At 52.5% G+C, this 15,642-nt stretch overlaps 1 protein-coding gene across 1 annotated transcript; it reads right to left on the bottom strand.

Annotated features, from left to right (window-relative positions):
- Positions 1-1,906: 1,906 nt before the first annotated feature.
- On the bottom strand, positions 1,907-13,867 carry Aars2 (alanyl-tRNA synthetase 2, mitochondrial). Its single transcript, XM_046426212.2, has 22 exons — positions 13,606-13,867; positions 12,462-12,653; positions 11,734-11,879; positions 11,370-11,537; positions 10,556-10,700; positions 8,544-8,689; positions 8,265-8,373; positions 7,879-7,917; positions 7,667-7,778; positions 7,129-7,262; positions 6,550-6,694; positions 6,161-6,333; positions 5,929-6,042; positions 5,689-5,829; positions 4,939-5,076; positions 4,730-4,839; positions 4,472-4,580; positions 4,057-4,179; positions 3,726-3,836; positions 3,078-3,161; positions 2,858-2,968; positions 1,907-2,483 (listed from the first exon to the last, which is right to left on the bottom strand). Exons 1-22 carry the CDS (start codon positions 13,846-13,848, stop codon positions 2,319-2,321), a joined length of 2,958 nt encoding a protein of 985 aa, XP_046282168.1. The 5' UTR covers positions 13,849-13,867; the 3' UTR covers positions 1,907-2,318.
- Between the last annotated feature and the right edge of the window lie 1,775 nt (positions 13,868-15,642).

Below are 15,642 nucleotides of genomic sequence, written 5' to 3'. Positions count from 1 at the left end.
CGAGGCCTGGTGCTTCTGGGGGCGAGTTTGGGAATGGGTGGACTTTTTGTGTGGAGAGGTGAAGGCAGAGCTCTTGCAATGGGTGCTTTGGCCTCCGGATACCGTTGTGTGAAAAGGTTGGGGTGGGGCGGGAGATGGATCAGGAAAAGCATGGTGGAAACCGAGGATGGGAAGGCTCTTTCCGGACACCCCCAGGAGTCACTGAGCTTCCTCAAGGCTTCCTGCAGACCCACACCTTTCTCCAAGATGTAAACAGGGGGCCGAGGCAGGAAGGATCCAGGCCTTCCCAGCCCCAAGCTGAGTGCCAGCCCCCCTTCTGGCCCTGGAGTGACCGGATGTGGTTGATGTCCCTGATCTCCAAGGGGCTGGCTACTTAAAAAACAAACAAACAAAAAACCAAAAAGAAAAACATCTTTCTGGAGGGGAGAGGCAGCCTGGTGGGGGTGGTGTCTCATGAAGGCATAACTCAGCTTTAACTTCAACTCTGTGGATTACTGCCACTTAGTTATCTTGGGTAAATGAATATCTCAGATGCTCCACTATCAATAGAATGGGAATACCACAATGCACTGCGGTGCCCAGGGAGGAGCTGGGCCTGTGGTGAGCATCATTGAACAGGAGCAGCTGGGACACTCCTAAGGTACAGCTATGCAGTCCAAAGTCAGGCACCAGGGCTGTCAGCCCCTTCAAGCCCTGCATGGGTTTACCCACAAATCATCACGACTCAATCAGAATGAGATACTGTGCAAGGAATGACACCCTGCATTCCAACACTTTTTTTTTTTAACTAGACAACCCCAGAACCTGGTAGCCAGGGGACCCCTGCACTGAAGATGGGTCCATAGAGGTTCTTTTTTACCCCATCTTGCAACAGGATTTGGGAACAGGCAGTTCTAGTGCCTGGTTTGGAGCAGAGTGAACTCATTCTGGCGGGGGAGGAGGCCATCCCTCCAGCCCCTGACCTCCTCCAGCTCTGGGCAGCTGTTTGCTTCAGCTCCGGCTGGGGCAGGTGCTGTGTAACTGGTTTTAAAAAGCCTGTGGTTGGTCTGACCCCTCACCTACTGTCCTAGCTCCCTGCTCAGTGGCACTGACCTCTTCACCCCACTGCAGGGGCCTGCACTGGCTGCCCTCTGCCTGGAACACTTGTCTCAGATTTCTGTGGGGCTCACACTCTCACCTCCGGCTCCCAGCTCGGATGCCACCTGAAGGTGAGGCAGTAATGCCACCCCAACCTCCTGACCCCCAGTCTCACTTTAGTTGTCATCACTGACACCCTCTTCTTTTTTTTCTGTGCTGGGGACTGAACTCAGGGACTCACACATGCCAGGCAGGTTCTCTAACTCTGAGCTACATCCTCAGCCCTTTTTAGTTTGTTATAGGGTCTCACTAAATTGCCCAGGCTGGCCTCAAGCTTGCCCTCCTCCTACCTAAATCTTCTGAGAGGCTGGAATTACAGGCCTATGTCACCGTACCTGGCTCTTGTTTCTCTTTCTTGCCTATTTCTCCCACTAAAAGCAAGTCTGAAACTTGCTTCCAAGCAGAAACTGCTGGTGCTTGCCACGGTCTCAATGATTGAGCAGTTCCTGTTGCTCAGTGTTCTCAACAAGTCAGCAGGGCCTGAACTAAAACAAGAAGTCACTGGACCTGTCTGAGCACTCTGAGGATGAGGATGGTCCAGACTGGGATCCTGGGTGGCCTTTCTGCTCTGTGTGAGTGGTCGGACTGGTGATGGGGCACCTATGCCATGCTGGGAAGAAAAAAAAATTTTTTTGATGGTGTTAGGGATTGAAGCCAGGGCCTTGTACATGTGAGGAAAGCACTGGACATTGTTTTAAGTAGAAGAAACTTCCAGAGCTTCCTATCCTTTGTGAAGTACTTTATTTATTTTTTTTTTAAAAAGAGAGAGAGAGAGAGAGAGAGAAAATTTTAATATTTATTTTTTAGTTTTCGGCGGACACAACATCTTTGTATGTGGTGCTGAGTATCAAACCCAGGTCGCACGCATGCCAGACGAGCGTGCTACCGCTTGAGCCACATCATCCCCAGCCCGTGAAGTACTTTTTAATAAGCAATCACAGCCACAACAGCTCTTGTCTTCACGTTGGGTGGGGATGGTGTGTCTCTGGGCCCACTTCTACTTCCCCTGGCCCATGTCTCCTCGTGTCATGCAGGGCCCAGACGAGGTGGCCCAATTCCGCTCAGCCACTTGGCCTCCAGCCTCGAATCCTCTCTGCTTCAGCTTCCTGGAGGTTCTGCTGGCCCTTTCAGGGTGCCAGCTGCGTGCCTTTAGTCCATGTGGGTGCCAGGGAGGACCTGGGTCAGAGCTGGTTAAGGGCGTAGGTTCGGGCTGTCCTGAGGGCAGCTTCCAGGTCTGTGGTGCTTCCAGTGCCCTGGGCCACCACTCGAGAGCCCCAGGCCTTGCCCCCCATGTGGCTGCACACGGCCAGCGCCCATGCCTCTGCCGTGAAGGTGGGTGTGGCACCCTGAGGACAGAATCAGAAGTGAAAGGGATGCAGAGTAGCCCTCGCTGCTAGCCTCCACTCAGCGGACCCGCAAGAGTGGCATCCTGGTGACCAGCAGCCCCTCTCTAGCTGTGGGCAGAGGCTGATGAGCATCTGTGACTTGTTGCAGGGAAGTGAGCCTGGGAGGGGTGGGGATTAGGGAGTCCCACAGTGTCTTCTGGGGCAGCAAAGGGCTACCTTTAGGGAAAAGGAAACTGCCCTATGCCTATTCTGAGATGTCCTCTAGGGCACCTCCACTCAGCCCTGGCCTTCTTGTCTGGGAGGAATAAAAGATACAGAATCAGAGAGCTGGACCTGGAGCTGCCAGGGGTGGGGTGCTCTCCCGCTTCCCTTACCTGGGCCACCTGACAGGCACACAGCACGCTGCCCACTGGCTGAGGGCTGAGAAGGAGCACGGACGTGCTGGGGGCCTGTGTGCACAGCTGCCGCACCACCTTCACCAGCACCTGGTGGGAGGACACAGGGGACTGCCTAGCTTCCTAGACTCCCAGATACCTCCCAGCCAGGACCGTGTCCTCCTCGGGCCCTGATGCAGCCCCCAGTGCCAGTACTCACTGATAGGGACTCGGCAGGGACTGTGTCCACAATCAGAGGCCCCTTCGTGTGCCTCTTGAGCAGCTCCTCGGATTTCTTTGCAGCCTGTGGGGCAGGAAGGACAGTAGAGGGGTCAAGCTGAGAGCCAGATTTCCCATCATCCCCACCTCAGAATTAAGCCCCAGTCCAGATCCCCATGTGCTTCTGTGCCCTCTCTCAGTGAAGGTCATCAGCTCTGAGTGGTGGTGGCGGCAGGGGCTCTGCCAAGGATGTCCCTGTTTTTTGTGCTCCACCCACGTCCTTCCTGCCTGCCTTGCCTCTTCCCTTTCATCATAGCTCTAGGCCCCTACAAAGAAGTCACTGAAGGTGACAGGAGGAAGGCTGAGCACAGATGGACCAGGAGGGGAATGACAGTCACAGGGCAATGTGGGTTCAATGGGGTTAATCAAGTTAGGTTTCCTGGAGGAAAAGCTAGGGGAGAGACAGTTTGGCAGAGAGAAAAATGGGGACACATTTGAGATGGCTCCTGGCTGGCAGGTGAAGGAAGCAGTGGTCACCGGCCCCTTCCCTTTGTCCCTGCATAGGCTCTGACTTTGCCTCCCATCACCCCAGCCCTTTTTAGGGGAAAGCTTCTTGGGGTTCACAGGGGCGTGCCACACCCCCTCTTACCTGGCCCATCTCCAGCTTGCGGATGGCTGTGTTGGCGCGACGCTGGAGCACCTTCAATGTGGCCTGAAGCTCCCGCCGCTGCCACTGGGGCATCATGGCAGTGTCCACAGCCTGTGGCCAGGGTGTGTCATTTTGCCCTTTCCCTGGGTCATGCCTCCGAGGCAAGGAGCAGCAGGGCCGGGGCGGACACCTCACCCGCCCTGCAGACAAACCCCTGGAGCCCAAACCAACTGGAGTGCTGGGTAGAGACTGGAAGGGTCCAGGGAAGCCCGGGAAGGGAACAGGACCAAGAGAAGGTGGGAAACAGCTCCATTATGGGGATGGCCCCTACCTCCGTGAGCCGTCCCATGTCCTTGGATAGCCGCTGTGCCTCCCCCAGGTCCTGGGTGCCTCGACTCAGTCGCTCTGTGGCTGCTTCCACCTCCTGGGTGAGGCTCTGGCCCACTTCTCGGGCCTGCAGAGAGGGGACAAGATGGTCAGAGCTTCCAGGCTTACTGTCACCTCCCTAGGACAGGGGCTTGCAGCTGGTCAAGGTCAAATATTTAACAGCAAGAGCTCATCAAGGCAATAGCACCAAATAATCTTACCAGGTGCCAGTTGCCAACAGCTGGCCTGGCCACACCAGTGTGCGTATATGGACACTGGCTCCACTGCGGGGCATCCCTGAGCCCGGGATATTGGCTGTGTGTGTCCCCTGCCCTCCCTGTCCACTCCTGGGAGTCTCCTGGGCCTACTGGTGCACTGACCTGCTTGGCCTGCTCCCCGGTGATGGCCAGCAGACGAGTGGTGCCTTTGGTGAGCTGGTGCTCCCCGATGATAACCAAGTCCCCCACATCCCCTGTGCGTAGCAGGTGCCTATGGGAAGGAGGAGGCAGGACAAAGTCAGAAGGGATTATTGAAGAGAAGGGAGAAGCCTGAGCCCCAAGCAGAGGTGTGGTGGCTCTAAAGACCATGGAAAGGTAAAGATCTAGGGCCCCGGGTCAGGGCAGCAGAGAGAGACTCACGTCCCACAGCAGAGCTCCACGGAGGTCTGCAGTGCAGCCTGGGAGGCGGGGTCCAACGCACGGGCCACAGGTACCCCCACGGACACCACCCGCACTGGGTCTGGGTACACCTGAGGGTTAAGAGGGGACAGGCCTGTAATGCCTGTAAAGGACAAGGAGGAAGCCTTCTGGATATGACTGAAGGGAGCAGGCCATCTCCATCAACTGACCTCATCCAGAAAGCGCAGGCCAGGGATGTGGGCAGTGAGCGCCAGAGGTACCTCCTCCATGTATACAGCCTCGTCCTGCCCCACGGCTTCCTGCACAGTATCTTCTATTCTCCGGAGCTGCTCTGGGGTCAGTGGGGCCTGGGGGGTTGGGGGAAATGGACATGGAAACAGGCATTAGCCTTATCCTTGTAACTGATACATTAAGGAGCAGTTGATGTTCATTGAACTCTCCCCAGGTTCTACAACAGTGGCTGGCACATAATAGGTACTCAATAAACGTTGGTAGAGGAATAATTATCTTCCTTAGAAGGCCACCTGGGAGTTGGGCCTACTAGAAGCTGCAGCCCTTTCACTGGGCATCAGAAGTTGGTGAAAATAGCAACTTCTGTCCTTAGAAAACTTACAACAAGAGGCCCAATGGGAGAGAAATATAGCTGAGGGCACTGCAGGAGCAAAGGGTCAATGAGTGCATTTTGGTGGAAGGATTAGAGCTGATGGGTAGAGAGGGGGAAGGGGAACAGAGAAGGGAAAAGGCAGCCCAGTGTGAAGAAGAATGGCTAGGGTGACAATAGGAACAAGGTAGATGGGTGGCTGGAGGTGAAGGGAGTGTCCTTAGCTGCAGGGCCTGCAGAACCCAACATCAGAGCTAGGAGAGGCCCACTGACTAGTCTGGTCACTCCTGGCACACTGGACTGTCTCTCTCTAAGCAATTTGCTTTATGTAAAGCCTGTCTTCCTGTGCCTGGCTCACCTGGGTGGCCACATCAAAGCGCAGTCGTTCCGGATTGAGATGGGAGCCCCGCTGCTCTGTGTTGGGGCCCAAGGTTTGCCGCAGAGCCCAGCTCAGGAGGTGGGTAGCCGTGTGCTTCTCCATGCAGCCCAGACGCCAGGCCTGTAACGCTTTTGTCATTCAGGGTCCTGGGTGAGGATGGGGCCTGGGGAGGTTGAAGGGGTCACAGGATATTGAGCATAACTGGGCTGGGGTCCTTACCTTATCCACATGAAGCTGCACCTGGTCCCCCACTTGCAGGCATTCAGGGGCCACTGCCTCATGCAGGACAAAGCCCCCGAAGACTTGGGCCCGGGCCACGGGGAACAGCACATCCTGAGGGAGAGCAGGGCCAAGATGTGGGAGTGTTGCTTGTGTCTTCTCCTTCCCTTTGGCCCCCATCCAGGCTTAGATCTGCCTCCCCAGAAGTTAGCCTAGGGTGGGGAACACTCACCTGCTGTCCCACCCGCACCAGGTAGCCTCGGTCAGAAGCCTGACCCCCTTGTTCAGCATAGAAGTTGGTCCTGTCCAGGAGGAAGCCACAACGCTGGCCTGCCCCCACAGAAGCCACAGCTGTCCCGTCCTCTGCATACAGCCGCAATACCTGGGCCTCACACGTGCCAAACTCTGCCAGGGTGCAGAAGGGTTATCTGTGGTAGGCCGCAGCTGGGGATGCGGAATGTGGGTCTGTGACTTGAGGCCAGCAGGCACCAGGCTGGGGCCGCAGCGACCCCTGGTGTCTAGCCTGGGGAATGCATAAGGGCTGGGAGCCATCATCTTTGATGTCCTCCCCAATCATGGTCAGGCAAGCTTGTGGCCACCGGCTTGGGTCCAGGCTCTCACCATAACCCCCATCAGGTTGCAGGGAGTAGCTGTACTTGGGGCTGTCATCGGTTGGGGGCACCCCTTGGCGTTGCAGCTCCCCCAGTGCATGGATATTGAGGTGCAGTCCTTGCTCTTGCTCTGGCTCAGTGCGCTGAGCCCGGTGCTGTAGGACCCGTGCATGAAAGAAACAAGTACAGAGAATGCCATGGGACTTGTGCCTTGGAAAGCCCTGTCCCCACGAACTCTGCAAAGGGGTATGGAATAAGACCTCAGGGCTTGGTTGGCTGGTGGACCCTCCCTCACGCAGGCTCCTTGGGCCCGGGCCTTCCTACACACCACCCCTGGAGCCCCCCCTCTAGGATGCTGTTCTGGCCTCCCCACTTCTTCTCTGTTCAGCTTACTGCCAGCTAGTGTTCTTCTCTATAGGCTCTGAGCAGGGGCTGAGCTTTCTGTTCCATCATTCCCATGGGTGAGGGGACAGACTATCTCAGCCTCTGGATTCTTCTCAATAGCTATAGATCTTGCCCCAGGAACTCAGGGCTGGGGAAGAGGCTGACAGGTCTCAACAGAACCAGAACAGGGGTGCCCCAGCTGTACCTGGGCCTCCTCTTGGGCCAGTCGTTCCAGCCCCGCAAAGTCCAGCTTCACCCCCTTCTCCTGCAGCATCAGCTCCACCAGGTCCAGGGGGAGCCCCAGGTCCCCAGACAGTGATAAGGACCAGGCCACTTCAGCTTTGAGGAAGGAGGACAGAGTATTGAGGAGGACAGGGGTACGGCAAAGGAAGGGGAGAGACATAAGAGAGAAGTAAGGGGCCAGGGCTTTTCTAAGCACATAGAGACAACCATGTGCCAAGCACAAGTGCCCCCTCCCCGTACAAGGGACTCCCCGGTGAGGGGTCACCTTCAAGCTTCATTTCCAAAGCTGGAGCTGGGATATTTAGAGGAGTGGGGAGGCTCGGCCTAAGCATGCAGCCCCCTTGGATCATAGGGACACGAGGCAGGGCTGGCTGGGCAATGCAGGGTAGGGAGATGCGGGGTGAGTTGACTGCTGTGGGGACAGGAGAGGAGGCACAGGGAGGCAGGATGTGGACAGGAGCCACAGGACTGGCCCAGAGCTCCTTCCCCTCCCTACTCACCAGGGAACAAATCAGAAGGCCCCAGGCGCCTCAGAGCTCGGTCAATGATCTGCCGGCCCCGCTGCAGGGAGGCCAGGAAAGTTGCCTCGTCCTCTGACACTAGGTTGGTTATCTGAACAGGGCAGGGCAGGAGTGGAGCTGGGTCTCGTTGTAGGGGGACCTCTCTCCATAAATCTCCCATCAGTCCCTCCCTCCCCACCCAAATCTAGTACCTGCGCTGAGTTCTTCTGCAGTTCAGGATAAGTGTTCCCCTAGGGAAGGTAAAGAGGGCTGAGGAGGCCTGATGGGCAGCCAGCCCACCTCAGGCCTCCCTGAGGACACCTGCCCTAGAGGCTCAAGCCCTCTGAGGGACAGGGGAAGGGACCCATATAGGCCACTGGTTGTCCTATGGGTTAGGGATAGAGGCAGAAGGGAACCCTAAGGTCAAAGGCTCAGTGACCTGGGCCACGACCCTCAGGCAGCCTCCTTGCCTCTTGTAAGCAACTCTGGCAGAGAGGATGCTGGGCTGGACACTTAGGATGAGGAACCCTGGGGACCCAGGCCAGGGGTACTAGCTGGGCTCAGTCGTAGGGTCTTTCAGGGCCTAGGGAGGCCTTACCAGTGTCTCCACCACCACTGGCACCAAGCTGCCCAGGAAGCCAGGTGGTGCTCGTAAGACCTCCGTGGAGAAGCGCACAGCTCGCCGAAGAATCTGACGAAGAACCAACCTAGGGGGGTTCAGAGCCCAGATATGAGCCCCCAGCAGCCTCTGATCACAGTAAGCCCTCTCCCCCATTTGTCTTGTGCTCTCCACCTGACCCACTGTTCTATGTCCTTCCCTCCTTGCCCTGTAGCCTCCAGCAGCTCCTGCCACTCTGTGGAGCCCTTCCAGACTCACGGGGCACCTGACATTCCTGGGGAGACGCCATCGGCAATGCAGACACTGAGTGTGCGGATGTGGTCAGCCACCACGCGATACGCTGTGTCTATGCGTCCCTCGTCTGCTGCTCCTACCCGGCCTGAGTAAGGGGGTGCCCCACAGCTCTGGAAAACAGGAGAGGAAACATGCTGTTGGCCCTGCCTGATCTGCCCAGGTGGATGTTCTTCATTGATTCCACAGCCCTACAGTCACCCACTTCCAGAATGGGCTTCTGAAGAAGCTACCCAGGTGAATGAGAGCTAGTCCTGCCTACATGGGGCTTACATCAGCATTAACAATGATCATGACTGTGATTACTTACTGAATTTCTACTCTCAGAACTGGGTGCCTCCTTGAAAAATGATGTCATCCTACAAATAGCCCTGATCAAGAGGTATTATTATCTTTAAAGAGAGGAAACTGAGGCTCAGAGGAGCTAAGGGACACAGGCCACAGAACTCATCAGGTGCAGATCTGACCTCTGAAGCAGGCCTGACAATCAACACAGGGGAGTGCTCGCCGGATTCCACCCCTTCCCCAGGCTTCCTCAAAACAGTAAACAGCCCTGTCACTCACTGCTGGCAAGTCATTAACCCTGCCCCTCCCCATCTGATCCCTCAGTGGGTCCTTTTCTTCTACCTACGTGAGAACTCCCCAATCAATCTGCTTTTTCTATTTCCGCTGCTGCCACTTTTGTAGTGCCCCATGGTGTCTTGACTGGCCTGCTAATGGCCTCCTAACTATTTCTTGGCCGTTACTCTTATCATCCTTTAGTCCGTGTTCCACACAGCAACAAGAGTGGCCCTTCAGAAGCGTTATCTGGGACCTGTCACCCCACACCCCAGTCCTTTTCACCACAGGTGGAATAAAAGCCTCACTTTGGACTTCAAGGCCTCACAAGATTTGACTCCTGCTTTTTTCTCTGTGATGGGTTGTTTGCTAAAACAGTCCTTTCCCGAGCACACAGCACTTTGTGATGAAACTACAGCTGCTTCCCATGGAAGGACAGAATCAATTTCTCCATTGCGTCTGAGGCTGGCCTTGTGACTTGCTCTGGTCAATGGAATATAGTGAAAAGGACACCATCCCAAGCCTACACTTCTGCTTTCCTTCCCGGAACCTTGCTGAACTGTGATGTGAACAAGCCTGAGCTAGCCAGCTGGATGATGATGGACATACAGCCCACTCACTCTAACTGGAAGTCAGCCAAACCCCAAAACAGAGCTGCCTCATAGTTGAGCACAGATGTATGGTGACCTCACACAAGACCAAAAGAATGACCCAGCTAACCAACAAACAGCCTGCTTCAGACTCATGAGCTCAATGGCGGTTATAAGTCATGGAACATTTGGGTAGTTTATTATATAGCAAAATCTAACTGACATGTGGCCAGTTATATATCCTGTGATTCTACTTTAGCAGGCTGGCTGTCTTTGGTCCCTGGTACATGTCAAGACTTTTCCTGCCTCAGGGATTTGGTACCAATTGTACCCTCAGCCTGAAATAAACTTCCTGTTGCTGACTCCTCTTTTAGGTTTCAGATCAAAGGTCATCTCTGGTGAGCCTTCTCCACATACCCCGTGTAGTATTCCTTGGTACCCCCCTCAGTTACTCTCAGCCATGTTTATCACTTGTTTACAATTTGTAACCTATAATCTTATTTGTTCATATACTCATTTATTGTGTTTCATACTAGCGAGTAATCTCTGTGATCTCCTGCCTGTTTACGGCTATTTCCTCTGTACCAAGCACAAAGGACTGAACACAAAGTAGGCCTCAACTCACAGTTTTTGAAGGAAGGAAGGAGTTAGAAGCAACATCAAGGAACAGTGAATCCCAGCCTCATGTTTGAAACTCTGGGATTCTTGGCTGGTCACTGTCCCCACGTATTGGAAATACTCTGAATTCTCGACAAAGATGACAAGCCACTGAGGCTGAGTGCCAAAGACAAGCAGGTTAGAGAGCTTCTGGAAGGACAGAGGTAGGCTCACCTGGTGAATGGCATTGAGAAGCGGGGAGAAGAGGTCAGTGTCATAGGTGGAGCACCTGCCTTGCAGCACGGCCACCAGCCTTTCTAGGCCCATTCCTGTGTCCACGTGTCGATGGGGCAGGGGCTGTAGGCTTCTGTCGGCCTCTCTAACCAGGGAAGGTATACAAGATGAGGTTAATCAGGATACAGGTGCAAGGCAGATGCCCAAGTGGAGTAAGGAGAAGTCCAAGAGGGCCCAACACTGGGAGGAACAGGATGGTTCCACCACCCATCCCCACCCAGTGGGACATGACAATGGCCTTGAGTCCTGTCCTTTCTTATACAGTACTAACTCTACCCTCACCCTTGTCTGGGCCTTTGCCTAGATCCATACATCACCCAGTAGGAAAGAATTTTTTGCCCTTAGAAAGACATGTCAAGGCTAGAAGAAAATCCTGAAGAGCATTAAGTTCAACTCCATTGCATCCTAATAGAAAAGAGACTAATTTAAATTGGCATGGACAAAGACTAGGATTGAATTAGTCATTATCTGAAAAGTATTTTAAAATATGTCTGATACATATTAAGTGCCTTTTAAGTATGTGTTTTTATAAAAAGTGGATGAGTCTTCAGACTGCCACCTTTATTTAAAAATATTTTTTTTAGGTGTTGATGAGCCTTTGTTTTATTCATTTATTTATATGTGGCGATGAGAACTGAACCCAGTGCCTCACACATGCTGGGCAAGCCCTCTACCACTGAGCCACAGCCCCAGCCCCTGACTGCCACCTTTTTAACCCCTAGCCAAGAATTCTCCAGCTTCAGCGCCCCATTACCTGTTGTGCTGCATGAATACCAGATTCCAAAGTTCCACCAGCTGAGGGGCTCCCACCCCACCAGCCAGGTCATAGTGGATCTCAGTACAGGGCCCACAAGGGCCAGTGTCCCCCATCTCCCAGAAGTTCTCCTGTGGTCCAAAGGAAAGTACACGGTTGGCAGGCACCCTGGGGAGAAAGCCAAGTAAGTGGTGGGAGATAGATTCAGAAGCTAGGACACTTTTGTCATGAGATTCCCTCCTCCAAGTCCCAGCTCAGCAAGAAGAGGAACAGGGCTGACCCTGAGACTAAGGACCTATGCTGGCAGTCTGTTTTCCAGTTTACCTTCCCTCCATGAATGAATATAAAGAGGGGACTGACTTACCCTAAGCTGAGCCAGATGTCCCTGCTCTCCAGGTCTGGGTCCAGTCCTATTTTGGGATCTCCACCAAAGTAGGAGACCCAAAGCCTATCCTCAGGAATCCTGTAGACTTGAGTCAGAAGTTCCCAGGCCATGCTGCAAGCCTCTTCCTGCAGCAGAAACCAGGAAGGGGGGGAAAGGGGGAAGGTGGGTGAGAGGAGGCCCTAAGTACGTGCCAACCAAGCCACATGAGTTCAGATCTTAGGTGAAGACAAAACCATTTCCGTTGCCTATCTTGTTTCTGGAATAAACCAAGACCATTTCTGACTCTGAAGTTTATTTTTTTTTTCCTGTCCAGAAAGCTTCCCTGTTCATCTGCCTACCTTCTTTCAAGTTCTAGAATGAATCCCACTTTTTCATGAAATCCTCTACCCACCCTAGTCTGGGGTGACTTTTAATTCCAGTTAGCACCTCAGCATTGCTGTCTGGCCACTTATTCATAAGATAATGTAAACACATCCACTAGATGAGAGGTACAGTCCCTGGAGGGCAGGGAAACAATCCAATTAGGGAAATGAGGTGTAGTCCCATTATACCTGTTCATCCAGCACTTTTCCTCTACATCTAGTATGAGGCCCTGCCTAAGAAGACAGGGAGGGAAGGTAGAGTTCACCTTGGCCTCTTTCTGGATCAGGTCTGATCTTTTCTTAACTCTGATCCTTTCTTAACTCCAGAACTTCCTAGAGACTCACCTTAAAATATTCACCCCTGAAGGCCCAATTGCCAAGCATCTCAAAGAAGGTATGATGGGAAAGGTCTCGACCCACATCTGCCAGATCATTATGGCGTCCTCCAGCTCGCACACATTTCTGGCTGTTGGCCACACGCCGGTAGCCTGCCATCTCACTTCGAGGATCCACAGTGCCCAGGAAGATGGGCTTGAACTAGAAGCATGTGAAGGGAGAAGGCAGATATCTCCTTAGAAGGGAAAAGTGGGGAGTGGACATAGCAAAAGCTGTTCAGACTGAAGGCCAATTGTGACCTTGAGAGTACAGTTTGGTCTTGGCCTAGGAAGACAACCTGGGAGCCTGTGACAGCCATCTCTGGTGTGTGTGAAGCACAGCTAGGGACTCTCTACTAGTAAAATAATTAAGAACGATAAATGTACCGGTGGCTGGAGACAATGCACTGAAAGGTGACACCTTTATCTCAGCGTCTTCAAACACACTCAGTAACTTAAGGGAACAAAACTGATCACAGGCCAGGTGCTGTGGCACATGCCTGTAACCCCAGCAACTTGGAAGCTGGAGGCAGGAGGATCACAGGTTCAAGACCAGCCTCAGAAATTTAGTAAGGCCCTAAGCAACTTAAGAATGCCCTGTCTCAAAATTAAAAAAAAAAAGGGGGGGGGAGTTGGGGATGTGGCTTAGGGATAAAGCACCCCTGGGTTCAATCCTCAATACCAAAAAAAAAAAAAAAAACTATCAGCATTTAGTAGGCTTTTAAAGTAAACCTCCCATCCGATCTTCAAATTATAGATGAGGACAACGAAGTCTAGAGAGAGTAAGTGTTGCTCAAAATCAAAGCGTAGAAAACAGTACCTAGAACACAGCTGGTGCTCAATAAACATTAACGGTCAAGTTATCTTTATTCATAACTCCGCTGGACTTCACACCTGCCATTCTGAGACTAAAAACCCCGTCCCTGACCAGTCAAGTCCTCCCCAATCTCTATCTAGGCGTAAGCTCCGCCTCCAACGCGTCATCCAACTTCGCCCCGCCCCCTCTCTCACAAAGCCGTGCGCCCCACCCCCCACTTCTTTTGCCCAATCCCGCGGCGCCTTTCTCCGGGAAAACTCACGAACTCCGCCCCTGATGAGTACGGCCCCGCCCCCACCTGGTTCATGCCCGCGTTGACGAACAGCAGACTCGGGTCGCCGCGGGGCCGCACGGAGGCAGAGGGTACCAAGCGGTGGCCGTGGCGATCCCGGAAGAAGCTCAGGAAGGCGTCCCTCACGGCGGAGCTCTGGGCTGGAGGCGGCTTGGTGGAGGCTGGCCGACGGCTGGGGCCTTGCCATGCGGGCGACCTTCGAATGGGCCGCCGCAGCCGCCGGGCTACAGCTGCCACCGGCGCCGCCATCGTAGCTCTGAGCAGCGGCCTCACGGGATCAAAGAGTGACTTGAAAGGAATCCGTGCGTTTTCAGCAGCGGCCTCTGGCGACAGGAGGACTCAGGGCAGCCTCTGCCGAGGTGGAAGTGGTTGGGAAGGAAGGGGGACGCTGGCAGAAGTTGGAATAGCACAGCGCCTGGCACATAGTGGGCCCTCGATTCACTTAGCATAAAACAAATATTTATCAAGAACGCGCCTCCTATGTGTTAGTCATTGATTTAGGCGCTTAGGTATTTTAGTAACAAAATTAATAAAATGTCCAGCCCTCTGAAATCTATATTCTAGCAGTATTTGTTGTTATGCTTTTAGATTTTGCAAGGTTATAAATGGGGCTACAGTGAAGAGGTGTAGATTCAGTTTTGTGTGTGTGTGCTATGTATTTTTCCAGGCCTAGGGAAGAAGGTACAGAATGCCAAGGGAATATCAACATTCATTCAAGGGGCATTGAATATCACTATGTGCCAGGCACAGATCTAGGCACTTGCCAATTCCCTTTGCCCTTTGCATTGGAGATAGTCATTTTCTCTTTAGAGACTGAAGTAAGCCTTTTGGAGCAGGTTTCTGTCAGAGACACAGAAGGCAAACAGCATCTGCTTCATTATTAATTGCTTAATAACATTTGGTCTTTTAATTTGCCTGGGGATAAGAGAGAATCCAGGTCACCAGGTCAGAACAAAGCTGTTGGCTGAAAGCTGCAGAGATTGATCTCCATAGGCTCCCAGATGCCCTGGAGTTTTGTATATTTTGCTTCAGGGCAAGAGACATCTTTCCCAACTCCCCTTGTGTCTTTCTCTCCATGGTAACAGCTGTGACTGTAAGGCCAACACAGATCCTTGTGGGTGCAGCCAGACTCCTCACAAGGCTTCTCATGATGACCTCTGCCCTAGGTTTGGGAAATTAAACAGAGACTGGGTCAAGGTTAAGGCCCATTAGGGTCAGCAGAGCTGACAAAGAAGGCCTTGGCTATAGAGGAAGGGGTTCTTTTGGCCACCATTCTTTGTGAGTTGTTTTTGGGGGCCTTTTGAAACCATTTCCTGTGTAGTCTATTTTGGACTTGAGCTTCTATAGCAATAGAGAATCCTCAACTTTGTTTTCTGACAGAGCCCATCATGTCTAGACCATGATTCTGTTTCTCATGTAGCCCACGTAGGTTAAAGGTGCTGTTTTGTTAAGTGCTTTGCCTGTTTTGGTTTTTCCAGCATTTCTGGAACAGGAACCTAAAACCAGCTGGGGATTTCTTTGAGACTGATGACCTTGAAAAAACTGTGAAATTCTTTCCCAAACTGAGATGGGAGTGTTTCCCTGGATAAATATAGCAGGGCCTCTACTTTTTTCCAGATCGTGCTCAGAGAGTCTTTGTGTTATAGTAGGAACTCCATGTTTTAGACTTGCCTGTATCTTGTGTGGTACCATGAATTAAAAAAAAAGCAGCTTTATTGAAATATACACACCATACAATTCACCCATTTAAAGTACACAAATAACTTTTAGTATGTTCACAGAATTGTGCAACATTACTGCAAATCACTTTTAGAACATTTTCATTACTTCCAAAACAAAGCTGGCATTCTTTGGCCATTAACCACCAATCTCCATATATATATATAGGATTTTCAAATTCTGGACATTTTATATAAGTGGAATCATATATGTGCTCTTTTGTAACTAACTGTTTTCACTTAGCATGATGTTTTTAAGGTTCAACTATGTTATAATATGTATCATGTATTTAAAAAATTATTTTTAGGGGCTGAGGTTATGGCT

The sequence above is a fragment of the Marmota monax genome, unplaced genomic scaffold (genome assembly GCF_021218885.2).
Source record: "Marmota monax isolate L192 unplaced genomic scaffold, Marmota_monax_Labrador192_F-V1.1 WCK01_AAM20220418_F8-fsc00187, whole genome shotgun sequence".
NCBI classification, from domain to species: Eukaryota; Metazoa; Chordata; class Mammalia; order Rodentia; family Sciuridae; genus Marmota; species Marmota monax.
This window is presented reverse-complemented; position numbering and strand designations above follow the sequence as displayed.